Source organism: Hippocampus guttulatus, chromosome 10 (genome assembly GCF_054856545.1).
Source record: "Hippocampus guttulatus isolate MCC_2025c chromosome 10, RoL_Hgut_1.0, whole genome shotgun sequence".
NCBI lineage: Eukaryota > Metazoa > Chordata > Actinopteri > Syngnathiformes > Syngnathidae > Hippocampus > Hippocampus guttulatus.
The window spans coordinates 10,861,798-10,877,763 of record NC_141270.1 but is presented as its reverse complement, the minus strand read 5'-3'; the positions used below and the strand labels follow the sequence as shown (position 1 = coordinate 10,877,763).

At 39.5% G+C, this 15,966-nt stretch overlaps 1 protein-coding gene across 1 annotated transcript in view; it reads left to right on the top strand.

Moving 5' to 3' along the window:
• The window catches only part of wdr27 (WD repeat domain 27), a 32,038-nt gene that overhangs the window by 9,027 nt on the left and 7,045 nt on the right, over positions 1 to 15,966 (top strand). The window contains exons 19-23 of the mRNA XM_086122474.1: positions 188 to 285; positions 678 to 799; positions 4,057 to 4,154; positions 9,881 to 9,983; positions 11,943 to 12,041. Coding sequence (XP_085978600.1) covers positions 188 to 285; positions 678 to 799; positions 4,057 to 4,154; positions 9,881 to 9,983; positions 11,943 to 12,041 — 520 coding nt within the window. The remainder of the gene's footprint in view (positions 1 to 187; positions 286 to 677; positions 800 to 4,056; positions 4,155 to 9,880; positions 9,984 to 11,942; positions 12,042 to 15,966) is intronic.

The following is a 15,966-nucleotide window of genomic DNA, read 5'->3' as shown; positions in this document are numbered from 1 at the left end:
ATTGTGTGTCAATATATGGATTATGCTACACTGATTTATTCATTTTTGAAGCTCTATTGACTGGTTAGAAAAACAACTGAACAGTAACCATTCTTTGTCGTGTGTTCATTTTGAAAAAAGAAAAAAAGGTATGCGCACTGTTTAACATTATTATTATTATTAATTTATTTTTTTTTTTTTACTTCAGATATCAGCAGCGAAGTTATGTCAAACTGTCAGGTTGCTTTTCAACATCCTCAGGAGCTGATATAACAGACTTGTCTGCTATCAATGATTTCTTCGCCTGTATCCTTTGGTTTCGCATTTCGTTCTTCTGACAGAAAGTGGGGGCTCAAGTGTTTTGGTGGACAAATTGAATCTAGCTGCTGAACTTGTTAGCTCGCCCCTTGAATCTGAGCCATGTAAACTGCTGCCTCTGAAGCTTCCACTGCTGGTTTTACTTTGTGATTATTTTGTCTTTCATTTTTCAGGAATGTCTGCCTTCTAACCTCGATTGAACAATACTATTTAATTAATCCACCAACAATGGTGGGATATCTTGTATTGAGCTCTCTATAACATGCAAAATTAACAGATAAAAACACTTTTTAAAATCATGTAGCCTCTCCACCTTCATTTTAACTTAGTCCCATGCTTGTTTTGACTTCGTAGCAGTTCCCATAACTTTCCTGGCTCAGACATTGTTCTGGCATGTGCTTCCAATCGTTCCATTCAAGTGTTTGACATGAACAAAGGTGTAGTCGCTGCAGAGGTGCCTGATGCTCACAGCAGAGCCGCCCACTGTATCACACAAAACAAGGTACTCATCTCAAAGTTTTACAGTCCCCATCAAAAAGTGATGGTTCCTGCATTATCGACTCTACTTCTCTGCATTATCTTTTTCAATGCGAACAGGATATTGTCATGTCGATACACTTGGGCAGTGACACAAAATTAAGTTAGCAGCTCTGTGAGACGCACTGAAAAAGATAACAATGAAAAATAATTTTAAAAGAGTATAAATAATACTAGGCAGCACAGTGTACGGGTGGTGAGCTCGCCTGCCTCACAGTTGTAAGATTCAGGTTTCGAATCGTGACTCCATGTGGAAATTGCATTTTCCCATTTCTCCGGGTACTCCGGGTTCTTCCCACATTCCCAAAGTATGTGTCTTAGATTAACTGAAGACTCTTAACTTGCCCTTAGGTGTGAATGTGAATGTTACTGTGAATGAATGTTTACTGTATATGTGCTCTGTGATTGATTGGTGACGAGTCCAGGCTGTACCTCTCCACTTAACTTAGCCAAAGTCGATAAGCTCCAGCTCACCTGGCTGAATACAGTACTAATTAATAAATACACTAATGTAGTCATCCAAGTAAAATATGAAACTACAAAAATTTAGGAAGGCTCAAACCATTTTTTTCAGTATAAAATAAAATGGGATACCATCATCAAACAATCAAAATACATTACATATAGCACATTCCATTCAAAAACGTGACTCAAAAGTGGTGTACATGAGTTAACCCACCCACTAGCTGACGGGGATACATGCACGCTCACACACAGTGAAAGAAATGACCCATAGTGACCTAAGACACACGACCCCTACGCATATACTACTGGCAGTCAAAAGATATACCATAATGAATAATGACCTAAAAAAAAAACCCTCAACGCTGGGTATCCAGGTGACAGAAAACCCCATCTCAAGGGGCTGTCTGCAACAGGACACAATTATAGGCTGTGCCGTAGAGCATCTGCATGAAGCTCTGGGTGCAGCAGCACCGTGAGAGCCTGCACACACAGCAATTGGGGACCCCATGGGAGAGGACCATGGCCACGGTCCACCGCGGCTTCCACTGAGGAAGAAAAAGAAAATATTATATATTACAATATAATCACGACGATAAGTGTTCTATTTGCAAGTCCAAATGGGCACATTTTAACTTAAGAGCTTTTCATTTTTACAAGACAGAATACTGAAATGAATATGGAAAGGAGTAACCTTTATTTTATGAAATGTCATCAAATACTCTACTTTGACACATTTAATCCCCTTTATCTAATTTATATCCTACTGTTTCCACTGTTTAAGGACTAAACCGATTTAGATTCTCTAAAAGTCATCCAACTGTCAACACATTGTTTAGAGCAGCTTTCTCGCCTGTAGTTGAACTCGAATGCTGATAGCGAAATAGAGAATTACTGTAGCTTTGTGATTGGCAAGCCAGTGTCGGTATCAGACCCATCCATCCATCCATCCATCCATTCTCCGAACCGCTTGATCCTCACTAAGGTCGCGGGGGGTGCTGGAGCCTATCCCAGCCATCTCCGGGCAGTAGGCGGGGGACACCCTGAATCAGTTGCCAGCCAATCGCAGGGCACACAGAGACGAACAACCATCCACGCCCACACTCACACCTAGGGACAATTTAGAGCGTCCAATCAGCCTGACATGCATGTTTTTGGAATGTGGGAGGAAACCGGAGCACCCGGAGAAAACCCACGCAGGCCCGGGGAGAACATGCAAACTGGTATCAGACCCACCTAAAGGAAAATGTATTTGTTCTGGCATCCACGGGTAGAGCGAGTTCCATCTTTATTGTCAAGGATCAACTATTTGGCAGATGTTATGATGTTGCATAAGTCGTCTATGAGTGTGAGGATGGTTACATAAGGAGCACATTATCTGTGAGGCAACAAAACGTGTTAGCTTGTGGTGTGACAGAGGCAAGTCAGTGGCTAAAAACTCATGGTCATTATCATTTATCTAGATGTGTGTTTAAACCCCTGGTTTATTAGGATTATAAATGCCATATGAGATGGCAGGGGGAGAATCCATGCAAAATGAGGGTCTTGGAACAACGCCGTTCCATGATCCAATTTTGGTTTCGGCAGCCTTACTCCCACATCACTGTCTTGGAGCAGAGTGGGCCCAATTTGCTGTTGTCTAACAAGTAGACAGCTTGGGCCTGCATCCATAGCCATTATTGTGCTCTGAAGAATAGAACTGTGAATCACTCACAATGAAAACCATCAATATTATTGATAAATGTCAACTGGCGATGTCTGCTGAACAAAGAACGTGTCTTACGCTTTAGACAATGAGTCCTCTCCCTCGTCCCTTGTGAACTTTAAAGCGCATATACGTAAAGTGATCCCATGCTGTTGCGTACCCTCGCTTCGGCGCATTGACCTGCGTGTTTGGTCGTCTCGATTAGCTGGATAAACAGCAGCCAGTGGCGTGGATCAAATGCACGCGTTCAAGTGTGATGCTCACAGGTGACATCATGCTTCGCCCTTTCAGGTGCCTCTCGACTGTCGCGCCAGCTATTGTGTGCCATCACTGTTGACTGTGTTGGTTCAGCTGAGCTATTGCGTCAATGGGTGCCCGAGGGCCTGAGGAGTGTAGGGGGAATAATACCAGAGAGGATCGCAGGGATTGCTTCAGCCTGGCTGCAAAGTCGCTCGTCTTTTGCCTTGCTATCTAGTCTCAAGGCTGACCACTCAGACGAACTGCAGCATGGGCACGGGAAGCAACATTTCCCAATAAAAATTTCCATCGCCTCTCCAGTTAAAAACTCACCTGGAACTCATCACAGCAAAAGCGTGGAGGACTTCTCGGAAAACTGAACTGGAAATGCCCTCTCAGACTCCCGTTCTCACACTCTAATGGAAATCCAAACAAAAAAAAACTCTCCCCCTATTTCACACACACCTTGATGCATCATCTGAAGAGTTGGTAGAGAAGTCATATGGAATTGGTGTATGTGTGCTATGGAAACTATATATATAACCGAGTGCGATCTCACTGCTGTGGCTCAAGGATGGAAAACAAATTGTTGAAACGAAAACATCTCACATTCCAGATTCACTACCACTGGCTTTCATTCTACCTCTCCCCACACTGTTGTGCGAAGTGCAATGAAATATTTGGAAGCAGTTTGCTTATACAGGCTATATTGCAAATGTCTTTTCCAGCACTTGATTTTCTAAGAAGCTAAGTCGCAAACTATTTAAGTCATGTGTTTCCCGACGAGGCATTTTCATCCATTTGTGTATATTTCACAGGGCTCAATGTTCAGCACACAGGCACCAGAATCCTATAACCTCTTCCTCACGAGTGCAGTCACGGATGGCTTGAAGTTGTGGGACCTTCGCACACTTAGGTTAGTGTAAGATTCTTTGCTGTTGAAATAATTATTGTTGACCATATTAATTTTTATTCTGGATCAGACTAGCTGCACAATTCATAGAAATGAGTTTAAAAAAAAGATTTAACAGAAAAATATATACTGTTCGATGATACTGAATACTAAATGTTTTACTTGGCTTGAAATTTTAAAACAGGTTTGAGTGTATTTTGCATACTTGGTTCAGATTTCTGTTGTGTTGTTATAGTCTGTTAGCTATGCATTTTTTTCACAAAGTTTGAGGGTGCATAAAATACAAATTAAAAAAAAGGTCACACTGTATATACTGTATATTTACCAGTGGATCAGAGACGTCATGCTGAAAATGTACACACGTCTGCTACAAGCTAAGTTTTGAAAGCAAACACGAAGCTGTAGCTTTACAGTAAAGCTCTTTGGTCTGACTTTACAGGTATTTTCCTCCGCAACTGTTGGTTAAATTAAATTTTGCTGTGTTTTTAATCAAATTGCCTGAACAAATTTTCATGTACGTACATAATACCATTTAAAGTGTGTGGCAAAGAATTGCCATGTCAGAAAACGTTAATTATGGCAGTTGTAATTTCTGTGCTAAAACATGAGATTTTCATTCCCATCAGTATTTTTAGTGGCTGAACAAATGCTTCATCCTAAGAACTCAAACTAACTGTAACCATTTAACCAGACGAACGCGACAAAAATACTTAAGCTCCTCTTTCTTTATTCCAACTAAACATCCATTGCGGGGGCGTCACAAAGTTTTTATGGACAGGCGGGTTTAGCACCCAGGGGACGCTTTGGACGTGAGCAAGTTCAGCACATGAGCAAAACATTTCCCATTCAGCTAATACTGTGTAAAACTTTAAAGCCAACATTTGATTTGTAGGGCCCATGGGTGACAAGATTCAGAAACGAACCAGGTGGTGTGCAGATCCCACAAATGCAGACACAGACAAACTACGAAACAAAAATATGTATTGAAAACGAAGGACCCGCAAAGTATAAACAGAAATCGCTGGCGACAAAGAACCAGGAAAAGCAAATTTGAACAGAAAGCGCTTGCAAGGTAAATGTGAAACCCAAAAAAAACACAAAACGAGATGGCAAAGGCCCAAACACATGAAACATAAATCAGACAAGAATAATTGGAAAACCAAAATACTTATAAAACAAGGTACTGTCGGAAAAGGAGTGACTATGAACGTGAACGATTTCTGCTTCTGCAATGTTAAGCACCTGTGCGCTTCCACCTCCTTCATTTTCCAGTGTTTAAGTGAATAATACTAAATCTTTTTTGCATCACTTTATATTTCTATACATATTATATGTAATGATAGATAAAATGAAAAAACAAAATGACATAAAAAATGGAACCAATTCATTTCGAAAGTCCAAAGAACATTTTCGGAATGCTTCACCGCCGCAGGCCTAACAATGCCATTGATCCATTCTCAAGATTTTCCACCCTTTAATTAGTTATTGTATCAAAGGACAATGTAGCCAACATTGTTTGTCTTCTTGTTCTTCTATCAGAGGATATTTAGTTCATACATAGAGGATCATTCAAAATATTTGTTTTGGCTCAGCTGAAAGAATTCTTGAAGAATTATTGCATCCATGTTTAAATATTTGTCCCAAACTCGATTAAAACCCTCTTGCTGTCTAATGAATATGTGCCTTTCAAATTCTGTCTTTTTTTTGTAGCTGGGTAGTTTGATTTACTCATCAAATAAAACCCCACCAAGATTAATAAGCACATGGGGAGCACATTTTCTGGCCTCCTTAATTGTATGTTCTGTATGTTGAACTCCCATGGCTAGAGGTGAAAGAGCTACAGTGGCCCAAATGTATATATAAGGTAGTGGTTTGCATACAGCACATGAGTGCAGTAAGTGTTTTATTGTACATCTGAATGTGCAGCAGAATTCCTTGAAAAATAAAGATGTCATGCATTGAGTGATTTAATTCCTCATGGAACTATACATTATTTCAGATATGTTTTTCATTGCATGCTGTTGTTCTTTTACCCTTACAAGGCTGCTTTATATATTGACTTTAGGTTGCCATTTTGCATTATTGGTACTTGAATAGAGTTCTTGTAGACTCATACTCTGCAGTGTAATACTGTGGGAAGGAACGATGTTGTTTCACGATAGAAAGTTACCGGTAGTCAGATTATATCATTTTTCATCAAATGCCTATTTTTTTGCTTCATAATGTGCAACAAAACTGATTCCACAGCTGGTACTGTATAAGCATTTGATGACTGCATCCCTTTGTATCCCAGTGTACCCATCACTATGAAACACGGTCAGAACTGGAATTATTAGATCCTGTAACTCTTTTGCATAGCTCCAATAGTCCACTTTTTCTCCTCCCAAAAGCAAATTGAGCAATTTTCCCCCTTTGCGTCAGTGATATGTTGTTTTCTTCAGGCTACACAGCTGTTCAGCACAAAATCCCTTGAGTTCTCTTTGCAGTATGCACTTACTTTCTCTATTTAACATAGCTCTTTACTTTGTACCATCTCATCCCACCAAACATCGAAAGGATCTTTTCAAGATTATTTTCCAACCGCACATGTTCCCAGAAAATTATGGTTCACCACTACTGAATAATTTATTTGACAGTTCTAACCCAATTTTAAAAGTTTGTTTATGACATGGTTATTTAGGAAACGAAAAGCTACTCGTTGCATCGGTTTGGGTTAAATAACATCTTACTAGATCAAACGTATCAATGACTGCAATAATTATCCCATGGAAAGCTCTTACCTGCAATATTTTCTTAGGTGGTGCTTTTTTTTGGGGGGGGGGGGTGCAGTGTTTCTATGAATGTTGTTAAAAGTCATCTTAAATCAAATGTTCAGCATTACCTAGCTGCCTGACACTGAATACTCAGGTGCATGAAGGGACCCTCAGGGCTGCCACTCAAAGAGGATCAGACCAGCCATTGCAGTCTGTTAGTCATCACTCAAATACTGAACAGTCACCACTTATGCAACTCTTTTTGTGTATGTGTGTGTGGGGGGGGGGGGGAGGGGGGGGCACAGCTAAGCATCTCCTACTGTAGTCAAAGCATCCAGTCTTCATTCTAACCAGGCACAGCTCCAGGATTTTTTTCCCGTCCGATGCTAAAGTGGGGCTAGACAGATACATACAGTTGAGTGGGGGGTGGGGGTTTGAGAAAATACTCAAACCCCCAAATATATTTTGAGAAATATATTTTAAAATAGCAAATAAAATGCAGGAGGGGCTTAACTGGTCCTCCACACATTTCTAAATGGGCTATAGCATGACATAGCCCCGGTGTGGCACCGTCCCTGATTTTGACCTAGAAAACCAAAAGGGTGTTTATACTCGAAATGGTTACACTGCTTATTGTCTGTGTTGTGTTGGCAGCTTGTGTCAGCACTTTTCACCACAGCTCCACATGTTATCCATTCAACAGTCCAGTATTAATAATATTATTATCATTATTATTGGACAATATTAAAAGAGCTGAGTCACATTTGACATTTGAGATGTGAAGAATTAATGTTAGCAATGTTCTCTTACCAAATGTGAAAGCCATTCAGTAGGGTCAGAGACAGGAGACTGAATCAGAATTGAGATTTTACTCCCAATAGTTTTACTCCCCTCCTGTTTTTCCCATATCACCAGGTTTTACTAGCTTCCAATGACTTGACATGTTGTCACTGCTATAATATGTCACTGCACTTCCCATTTTTAGCTTTGTCTGTTTTCTCTATTTACGTTTTTTAACTGGGTCACAGTGCTGGGAAATACCTTTTTCTAACTAGGCTTGACCTCATGCCACTATATTTGACAGTGGTATTTGCTGTTCCAAGGGAAATCTGTCCATTCTCTACCAATTCTCCTGTTTAGGGTTATGGGTGAGTCCAGCCTATCCCAAAGGACTTTGGGCAAGAGCCCTGCTGTGAAACCATTTCCTTTTTTAGTGTTCTTTTTGGGTTATTTGGTGTTCTCATAAAGAGGTTGAGTAGGCGTAATCTGCATGACGCAGTGGGTCTAATTACAATTTGATTTGCCACAACCGTAAATTATTCCTGGGTCGCATTGTCTCAATTCGCAACTGATTTCTGGGTAACAAACGTATTCAAAGTGAATGATAATTCGACACTAATGTGAGATATAGGTGAGGTGTCTTTTTTGTGATAATAGTGGTCACGATATTTAAATTGATCAAAATACATTGTTGACTTTACAGGATGTTGAAACTGATGGGAGAGATGCCTTAGCGCAAAAGTCAAATTAATGCTTATTGTGAGTGACTCATGGAGTTCAATATTCACTTTTAATTGCAACTAATTTGGCGGGGACGGCTTTTGATGTCACTCCACGTTCTTTTATTTTATGTCTTTCTATTAAAATGTAGTCATCGTCAAGAGTTCATTTTCATGGAGCAGATAAATGCTGGCATGTTTGTCGATTGATGATTAAACGCCAGCCATCATCAATCTGATCAAGTCCAAATTTGAAGTTGTTCCTGTGAAGTTGCAGTGACAGTGACTGTAACCTATGACCTCAGACATACCAACAAGACATTTCTTAGACACAACCACAAGAACCTTTAAGAACTGTGATCTCCAAAGAGCTTGCATTAGTCTCTTAAAAAGTGTGCATTATATTGTCATTATCCCCCCTCCCACCCCATCCCTAACTGGGAATACGGTAGTCAGTAGTCTTTGTCTTTGACCTACTTTCAACTCAGTTTGATTACTTCAACATGAATGTTAGAGGTATGTTCTCTGGTTAAGGCTTGGATCTGCCAACATTTCAGCTCATGTAGCGAGACTTTTTCTCAGCGAGCTGTCGGTGGCATTGTAAAGACATTTCATGCTGTTGCAAAGCAAACGTACAGCCCAGTATGTGACGAGAGGCAGCCATTTGTCAACTACTAACTCCTCTTTGCTGTGTTGTCTCTTAGCCCGGGCCAACTTTGTCACCACCACAGATTCAGATTTTTGTGAAATGTAAAAATAAATATCGGTCATGGTTGCAGTTAGCTTTGGAGCAGATTTCTTTTGTGCATTGCCATGGTCTGAGCATACCCAGGACTTAATTATACTGTAGTACACAAGGAGCAGTAAACTGTAGGTCCTCTGTTTAAATGATACTGAAGACCTTAGTCCACCGCTAAAGCTTAATATAACACATATACAGTGTCCAATTTAAGATACTGGACTATTAATGTTGAATGTGAAACAACTACAAAGCAGAAATTCCGTATGATGGAACCTTATCTTAGCGCTGTATCAGTTGTGTTTGTATCAATATTTACGAGAAACAAATGGTCATAGAAATGGTTCATTGAAAAGTGTTGCCATCAAAATCTTCTCAAAAGTGATGCATTTGTTCACACTAGACTCGAGTGACAAGAGTCTTAATCCTTCACTTTGTCATCGCCTTCATTTTTTGTTCCTTAAGCCAAAGAAAAAGCAAAACATGAACGTGATAGTAGTCTCAAGTCATGTGAGCGATGCTTCGGTATCATGTCTTTGAACTCTTGAGATTCTTGTGCAAAATTATTCAGGCTTATTTCCCTCCCAAATTGGGCCAAATTTCAAAACCGTACCAGTTGATTTTCTACATTTTACGACCTGACCGAAGAGGAAGCTGGAATAATATTTTCAGGCAAACAGTGACTATCTGTTGTCAATAATTCTCCTGAATTCCTCACCATTGGACTCATCTCCTCAGGTGCGTACGCCGTTACGACAACCATGTGAACCGCTGCCATTCCTGCTCTTCCGCCATTTCCCCGTGTGGTCGATTCGTAGCGTGCGGCTCAGAGGACAAATGTGTAAGTTGTCGACACGTAAGCTTTTCCCCTTGTACTCTTAAAGTGACAAATCAAATACCACAGAGTGCCAATGACTGAAGTCATGGATATCTCTGGGATGAACAAATTGATTTACAGGATGATTAAGAGTTATGTCATCAGTGTGTGGTTCTAATTTTCACATGTATTTTATTACACAATTGAATCTGAATCATGGACAATGATCGATACAAGAGAAATATTACTTATGTGGATGTATATGGGGCATTTATTCTCCTATAGTTAACATGAATTCAAGGATTTGTTATAATCATGAGATTCTATTGCTTCACAGTGAAGTGTCCGGGTTCCATTGTAACACCAAGTGTTTAGTTTTTTTTTTTTTTTTTTTTTGCGTTTGACTCACATTTAATTGGACTCAGACCTTTTTCCAACGTCCCAATTCAACATCATGTTGAAATAGTGTTATTAAATTGCTTTTCCAGACAGTGACTATTGACTTGCCTTCAAAGTGCCTTGGAAAATGTCCTGTTTCTTCTTAATGTGTTTGTATGAGTAAAAGGCAGTGGAAGGAAATAGGCACTTATTACATTCGTTTGAACAATGCAAATGTGCACTGCTAGGGGGGAATTTATATCTATTTTTCTACCAAAAGTGCTTGCTTATCTTTATATTAAAATGAAGGTAAGGAGAATTCACACATTGACATTTTTCCAAATACCCACAATAATAATTTTAATGTCAGTATGGTGGCCAATTCACGGTGTACCACACCTCTCCTCTAAAGTCAGCGATAGGCTCCAGCTCACCGGTGACCCTATAAGGACAACTGGTACAGGCAAAGAAGAAAAATAAAAATCACAATTATAGAATTGCTGCTTACTCTAATTGTAAATGGAGACATCTCACATTATATTGAATTAAAATGTTCTCTCAGCCAAATAATGCCCTGTTAGACACCACACGCATCACATAACTTGGAGAGGAAAGACTCTACCCATGGATGGATTTTCTTGAGCCTTTTTCGGAGAATCTGAACACAAAACAGCTGCAAGAAACTGATGAGTCGTCGTCTGGTAACGAACATCGATCTTCACATCTGTTTTCATCTGCTTGTGGCAATCAAGCAAACAAATGGCTCTTAAAGCTTGATTGCAGCCAGAGAGGAGAAAAAAAAAACAGTTGGGCAACTCTTAACACATTCACATCTCTGGGAAGTCATCATCACATATTCCGGGTTAAAAATTCCGAACAAGCTGTCCTTGACCTTTAGGGGCATTTTGCATTCTAATTTCACATTGGAACAATAGGGGAACGTGGTGGTATTGTCATCTCTTACTTTAACCCAGTGTTTTTATGGGTTATGCAAAACCACTAAACTAGTGTCTGACCATAAAATAGATAGAAGTTTATGTTTAGGCATAAAACAAAAAGCGCTTTAAAAAGGCAAGGCAAAGTAACACCGAGAACACAAACGGAATGACAAGGGTCCATTTTACACAAAAAAACAAGAACAAGATCAAAAAGACTAAATAATACCAATACTTGTAAAACGACTGTGAACGAGGTCTAGTAAACAACACTCGAGCATCAACAGCAAGCAAGGTCAATCATCCAACAGAGAGTAGACAGTTTAACTGTCCTTACAAGGCTTTGATTGGGAAGAAGGAGCAGGTGCGCCTGCTGGAGGGGAACGCCCTTCACTCCAACTGGAGCTGGAACAAAACCAAAGGAAGACATGACAAAAGTCACTTTTACAAAATCAGTCTTAAACGTACTAAAACAGCTTTACTGATGTTACGAAATCCAAACATACTGAAGTTTTGATTTATGTACAGTCTCGGAACCAACAAGGTTTGGAGCAGATTTTCCGAATTTGATACCAAATCATTTTCTCTTCATGCTCTATATGATACAGTTTCACATCCTGTGATCAATAGAAGGCTTTAGTTATATGTGTTCATTTCGTCTTCATTTCAGGCTTATGTGTATGACATAAGAAGCAGCAGCTACCTTCATAAGCTCCAGAGACATTCTGAGACGGTGCTCAGTGTGGCCTTCAATCCCGCTACTCCACAGGTAAGAGATGAGTTGATTGAGAGTTAACTAACCCTGTGGCACATACACATACAGCAACAATGGATGAATGCCAAATGACAGTGATATGAGTGTATGTTGTGATTGATCTGATCATGCATTGCAAGTTAACATTTATTGTGGGAAACGGAAGGGAATTGCCTATTCACGAGCAGAATTGAATGCACGGTAAATTCTGTTTGATGCTAATCACCATTGTTGTGTGGCAACCAACGTGTCAAAATGCTAAGGAAAGGTCACTACTGACATAGCATAAATAAGATTTATTGCAGAGGAACTTGTACAAGATATTAGCGTCTAATCAAATAGTTCATTTGCCATTCCCACTATTCCATGAGATGGAATCAAGATCACCTGTTATAAATCTACAGGTCCTAGTGTATAAGGCTACTTTTGCAACATAATGCTACATTCAAATTCCCAAGTGGAAAGTTTGATCCCTAGCCACTGGCTGGCTGAATTACAGTAAACTGCTCAGTTGGGAGACGCACTTCATCATTCAGTGTGTGCTTGCTCTTTGTCATAATGCCTGCATATTTTTAATTTGCAGCACCAGCAGAAAATCCACCGATGTAGGCTCTCTGTGCTGCACAGAGACTACATTGTGTTCTTAACTTGGTAAAAGCAAAGTCTTCACCAATTTACCATTAAGCATTAAAACTCGCTGTTACCTGTGTTATTTGAGCAATACGGTAAAATGCTCACTCTTAATTGATCATTATAATAATCAAGCTTTCATTTCAAACTGCATAACTATAGGATTTATTCAGTCAGCTCATAAAAATAGAGATGCGCACGCACAGGCGCACATACAGACACCCCACCAACACACACGTACACACACACACACACACACACACACACACACACACATACACATACACATACACGCACATACACACACATACACACAGCATATTGCCATAAAGTTCTGTGCAGTGCATACCGTACATTCTTTTTTGTTTCAATTGACAGAGATGTTAGTTATGTTGTTATTGTTATTTTACTAGCTTCTGATATTCCATATACCTGGTCACCATACACTGTATGGCATACAGTATGTCTCGTTACTATCTCTTATACTAATCAATATAAGGTCGATATAGTAGTTTATGTGAGCACCCTGGATGGACAATTACGTCATCTCTGTTGTTTTTCCTGTTGCGAAATAAGATAAATACGAACATCTTAGAATTGCGCCACATCTGTCACTCCAGAGGGCATGCATACCTAATGATTTGGCTGTTTGATGAATTTATTATTAAGCTAAACATTACTCATACAGTGAACAAAATTGCCCCTCTTTTACAGGAGTTGTAAATTTTAATTTATTTTCCTCCAATGATTTGCAAGGAGTTTGCTATGCAGTAATGAACTCGCTTCTTGTTTAATGAAGTCACTCTTCGTTAAATATGATTAACTTAAAATGCCTGACAATGAATGGTACTTAACATATGCTGTAAATCCTGAGTACTTAGAAAAACCGTTTTGCGCAGGAAAAAAACCCATCAAAATAGTTTGCACGTCCTGTGCTCATCTTGCTTTTTTGAGGCCATATCTCTCAGCCAGATGTTGTCCATATTTAGTGCTGTGAGAATTCGCCACTGCAAGGCCCAGAAAGATAATGCAATGCATTTTTTCCATTTACTTACTACTCACGTTTTCCGCCCTAATACGCAAAAGACCATCAAGGCTGTCCGATCACGTCTGTGGTTCATTCCCCCAGGTTTGCCGTTCATGCTCCTTTACGCTCTTATGAGAGATCCCAACATTTTACTTCACTTCACTTTTAATTGTTATTGTTGTTCTGTAATGTATTTCCTAATTTAAGGATTTCAGGTGGCATACATTTGGAAATGTAATTTTTTTGTGCATGTATCTTTTTTTTTTTTTATTTTGAGAGACATCCAATGTAAGCAGTGGTTGAAAGCCAAAGCCGTTTTAATGCTGTGCTTGCACTCGCTCCCTCGTATGGAATTTACGTGCTTCAGTATCATATGTAAAGGCAAAGCAAATATGCTATAGCTACCCTGAGGCAAATGAACAGCCAGCTTTCAGAAACAGGTTAATGGGTCAAACAAGGGAAATAGGCCCGAGGGAGCCCACATTATTTGGGTTACTGTGATAGCTGTGTTTTCTAATCTGAAGCTGTTGATAGCTCCTCTCATGTTGTTCCACACCAGAGATGGAAAACATCTTCATCACATTAAAAATCTATACAATAGGCTGGAAAAGTGTGTAAATCATTGTCGTCTGTTTTTATTCACCTTCAATTCAGTATCCCAATTTTCTTTCTTTGCTATTGACAGAAAAGGAACGGTTCGGATTGTGATTTTAAAAAAGGGATCAGTGCTGTAAAATATACATTAGTGCATTAATTAAACATTCTAATCCACATTTTTTGCCATTGTTAACTTTACATCTAAAACAAATATTAAGAAATAAATATAAAATTAAAGCGTACATTTCAAAAATAAAACTCTGGACACAAATATGTGGATATTTAATATTAAATATGTGGATAACTGGCCAATGAGGGGCAGCTTTTTATTTATTTCTTTATTTTATTCCTTCTGTGCACCATGGCATCAAGAAATGCACAAAGCAGCGGCCTAAGGGACACAACCAGAAAGTAAAAATCCACTAAAATAAAATGAATAACACTGTTAATCCTCGCTTCAAGGATTAGCAATTATCAGCAGATTATTGATTATAGTTGACACATACACCTGTAGAGTGTCTCTCGTCTACTAGCTACTGGCATACATCTCCAACTGGTGGCACTTTTGGTAGCACTGCACAATACTACTTTTGCATCACTGAAAGCTTCTCTGCTTCGGAAAGGGACACAAATACGAAAAATTGGGCCAAATTTGATGTTTACTGTGGTCTCCTGATGGCTCAGGTTAAATGATGTCCTGTATGATGATGTTCAAACTCCAAAAATTATCAGAACTCTTGGGGCATATTTTTCACAACAATGTTGGCCCAACTCTAAATGTCCATGTCTTTGGTAACTTCACAATAATGCTGTATGGAATGGATGAAGCCAAAAACTTCGGGGGCTGCAAGATGCTGCATTGGGGCTGTTGAATAATAGGATATGAATATGAACAGTGCAGGAGGAAAGAGCTCAGAGCATGATAGGAAATCACAGACATTCTAGGCCTACAGCAGCATTAGAGGGATGATTCTGGACAAGCCTGAGCCAGTCTGAACTCAAAGCTTTCAATCATGCAAACACACTTGTCAAATGACACACTTAATTTCATAAATAATTTGCTGTCTCCTTGTTCAAGTGGAAAGTGCTTTTTTGAGCCATTCCCAGATTCATCAAAGAAAAAAAATTGGCTAAATAAAAGGTTAACACATCAGGGTGGGAGGTACATGCACACAAAGAGCCAATGTGGTAATCTGTTTTTGATATTGGCTACATATTGTACGGTTAAAAAAAAAAAAAGAGGGTTACATGATGAAATGTTTTAATGCATTGGCAGACTTCAGTAGACATGTCTCATACATGGATTGTAATATTCAGAAAAGTTCCCAGAACCAGGGTACACGAGGCACTGGTTACATTTACAAGTCACACATCAGATACATCCAGCAAATAAAACAAGCCTAGAAATATGTACCAGAGTATAAGCCACGACATTTTTCACACGCTTTAAACCCTACGGCTTGATAAATGATTTCGCTAATTTATGTGTTTTTATGTCTACTGGTTAACACGTCTGCCTCGCAGTGAAGAGTTGCAGGGTTCGATTCCGGCTCTGGCCGTCCTGTGTGGAGTTTGCATGTTCTCCCCATGCCTGTGTGGGTTTTCTCCATGTTACCTTCCACATTCCAAAATCATGCATGGCAGGTTAAAGGAACACCTGAAATTGTCCCTAGGTGTGATTGTGTG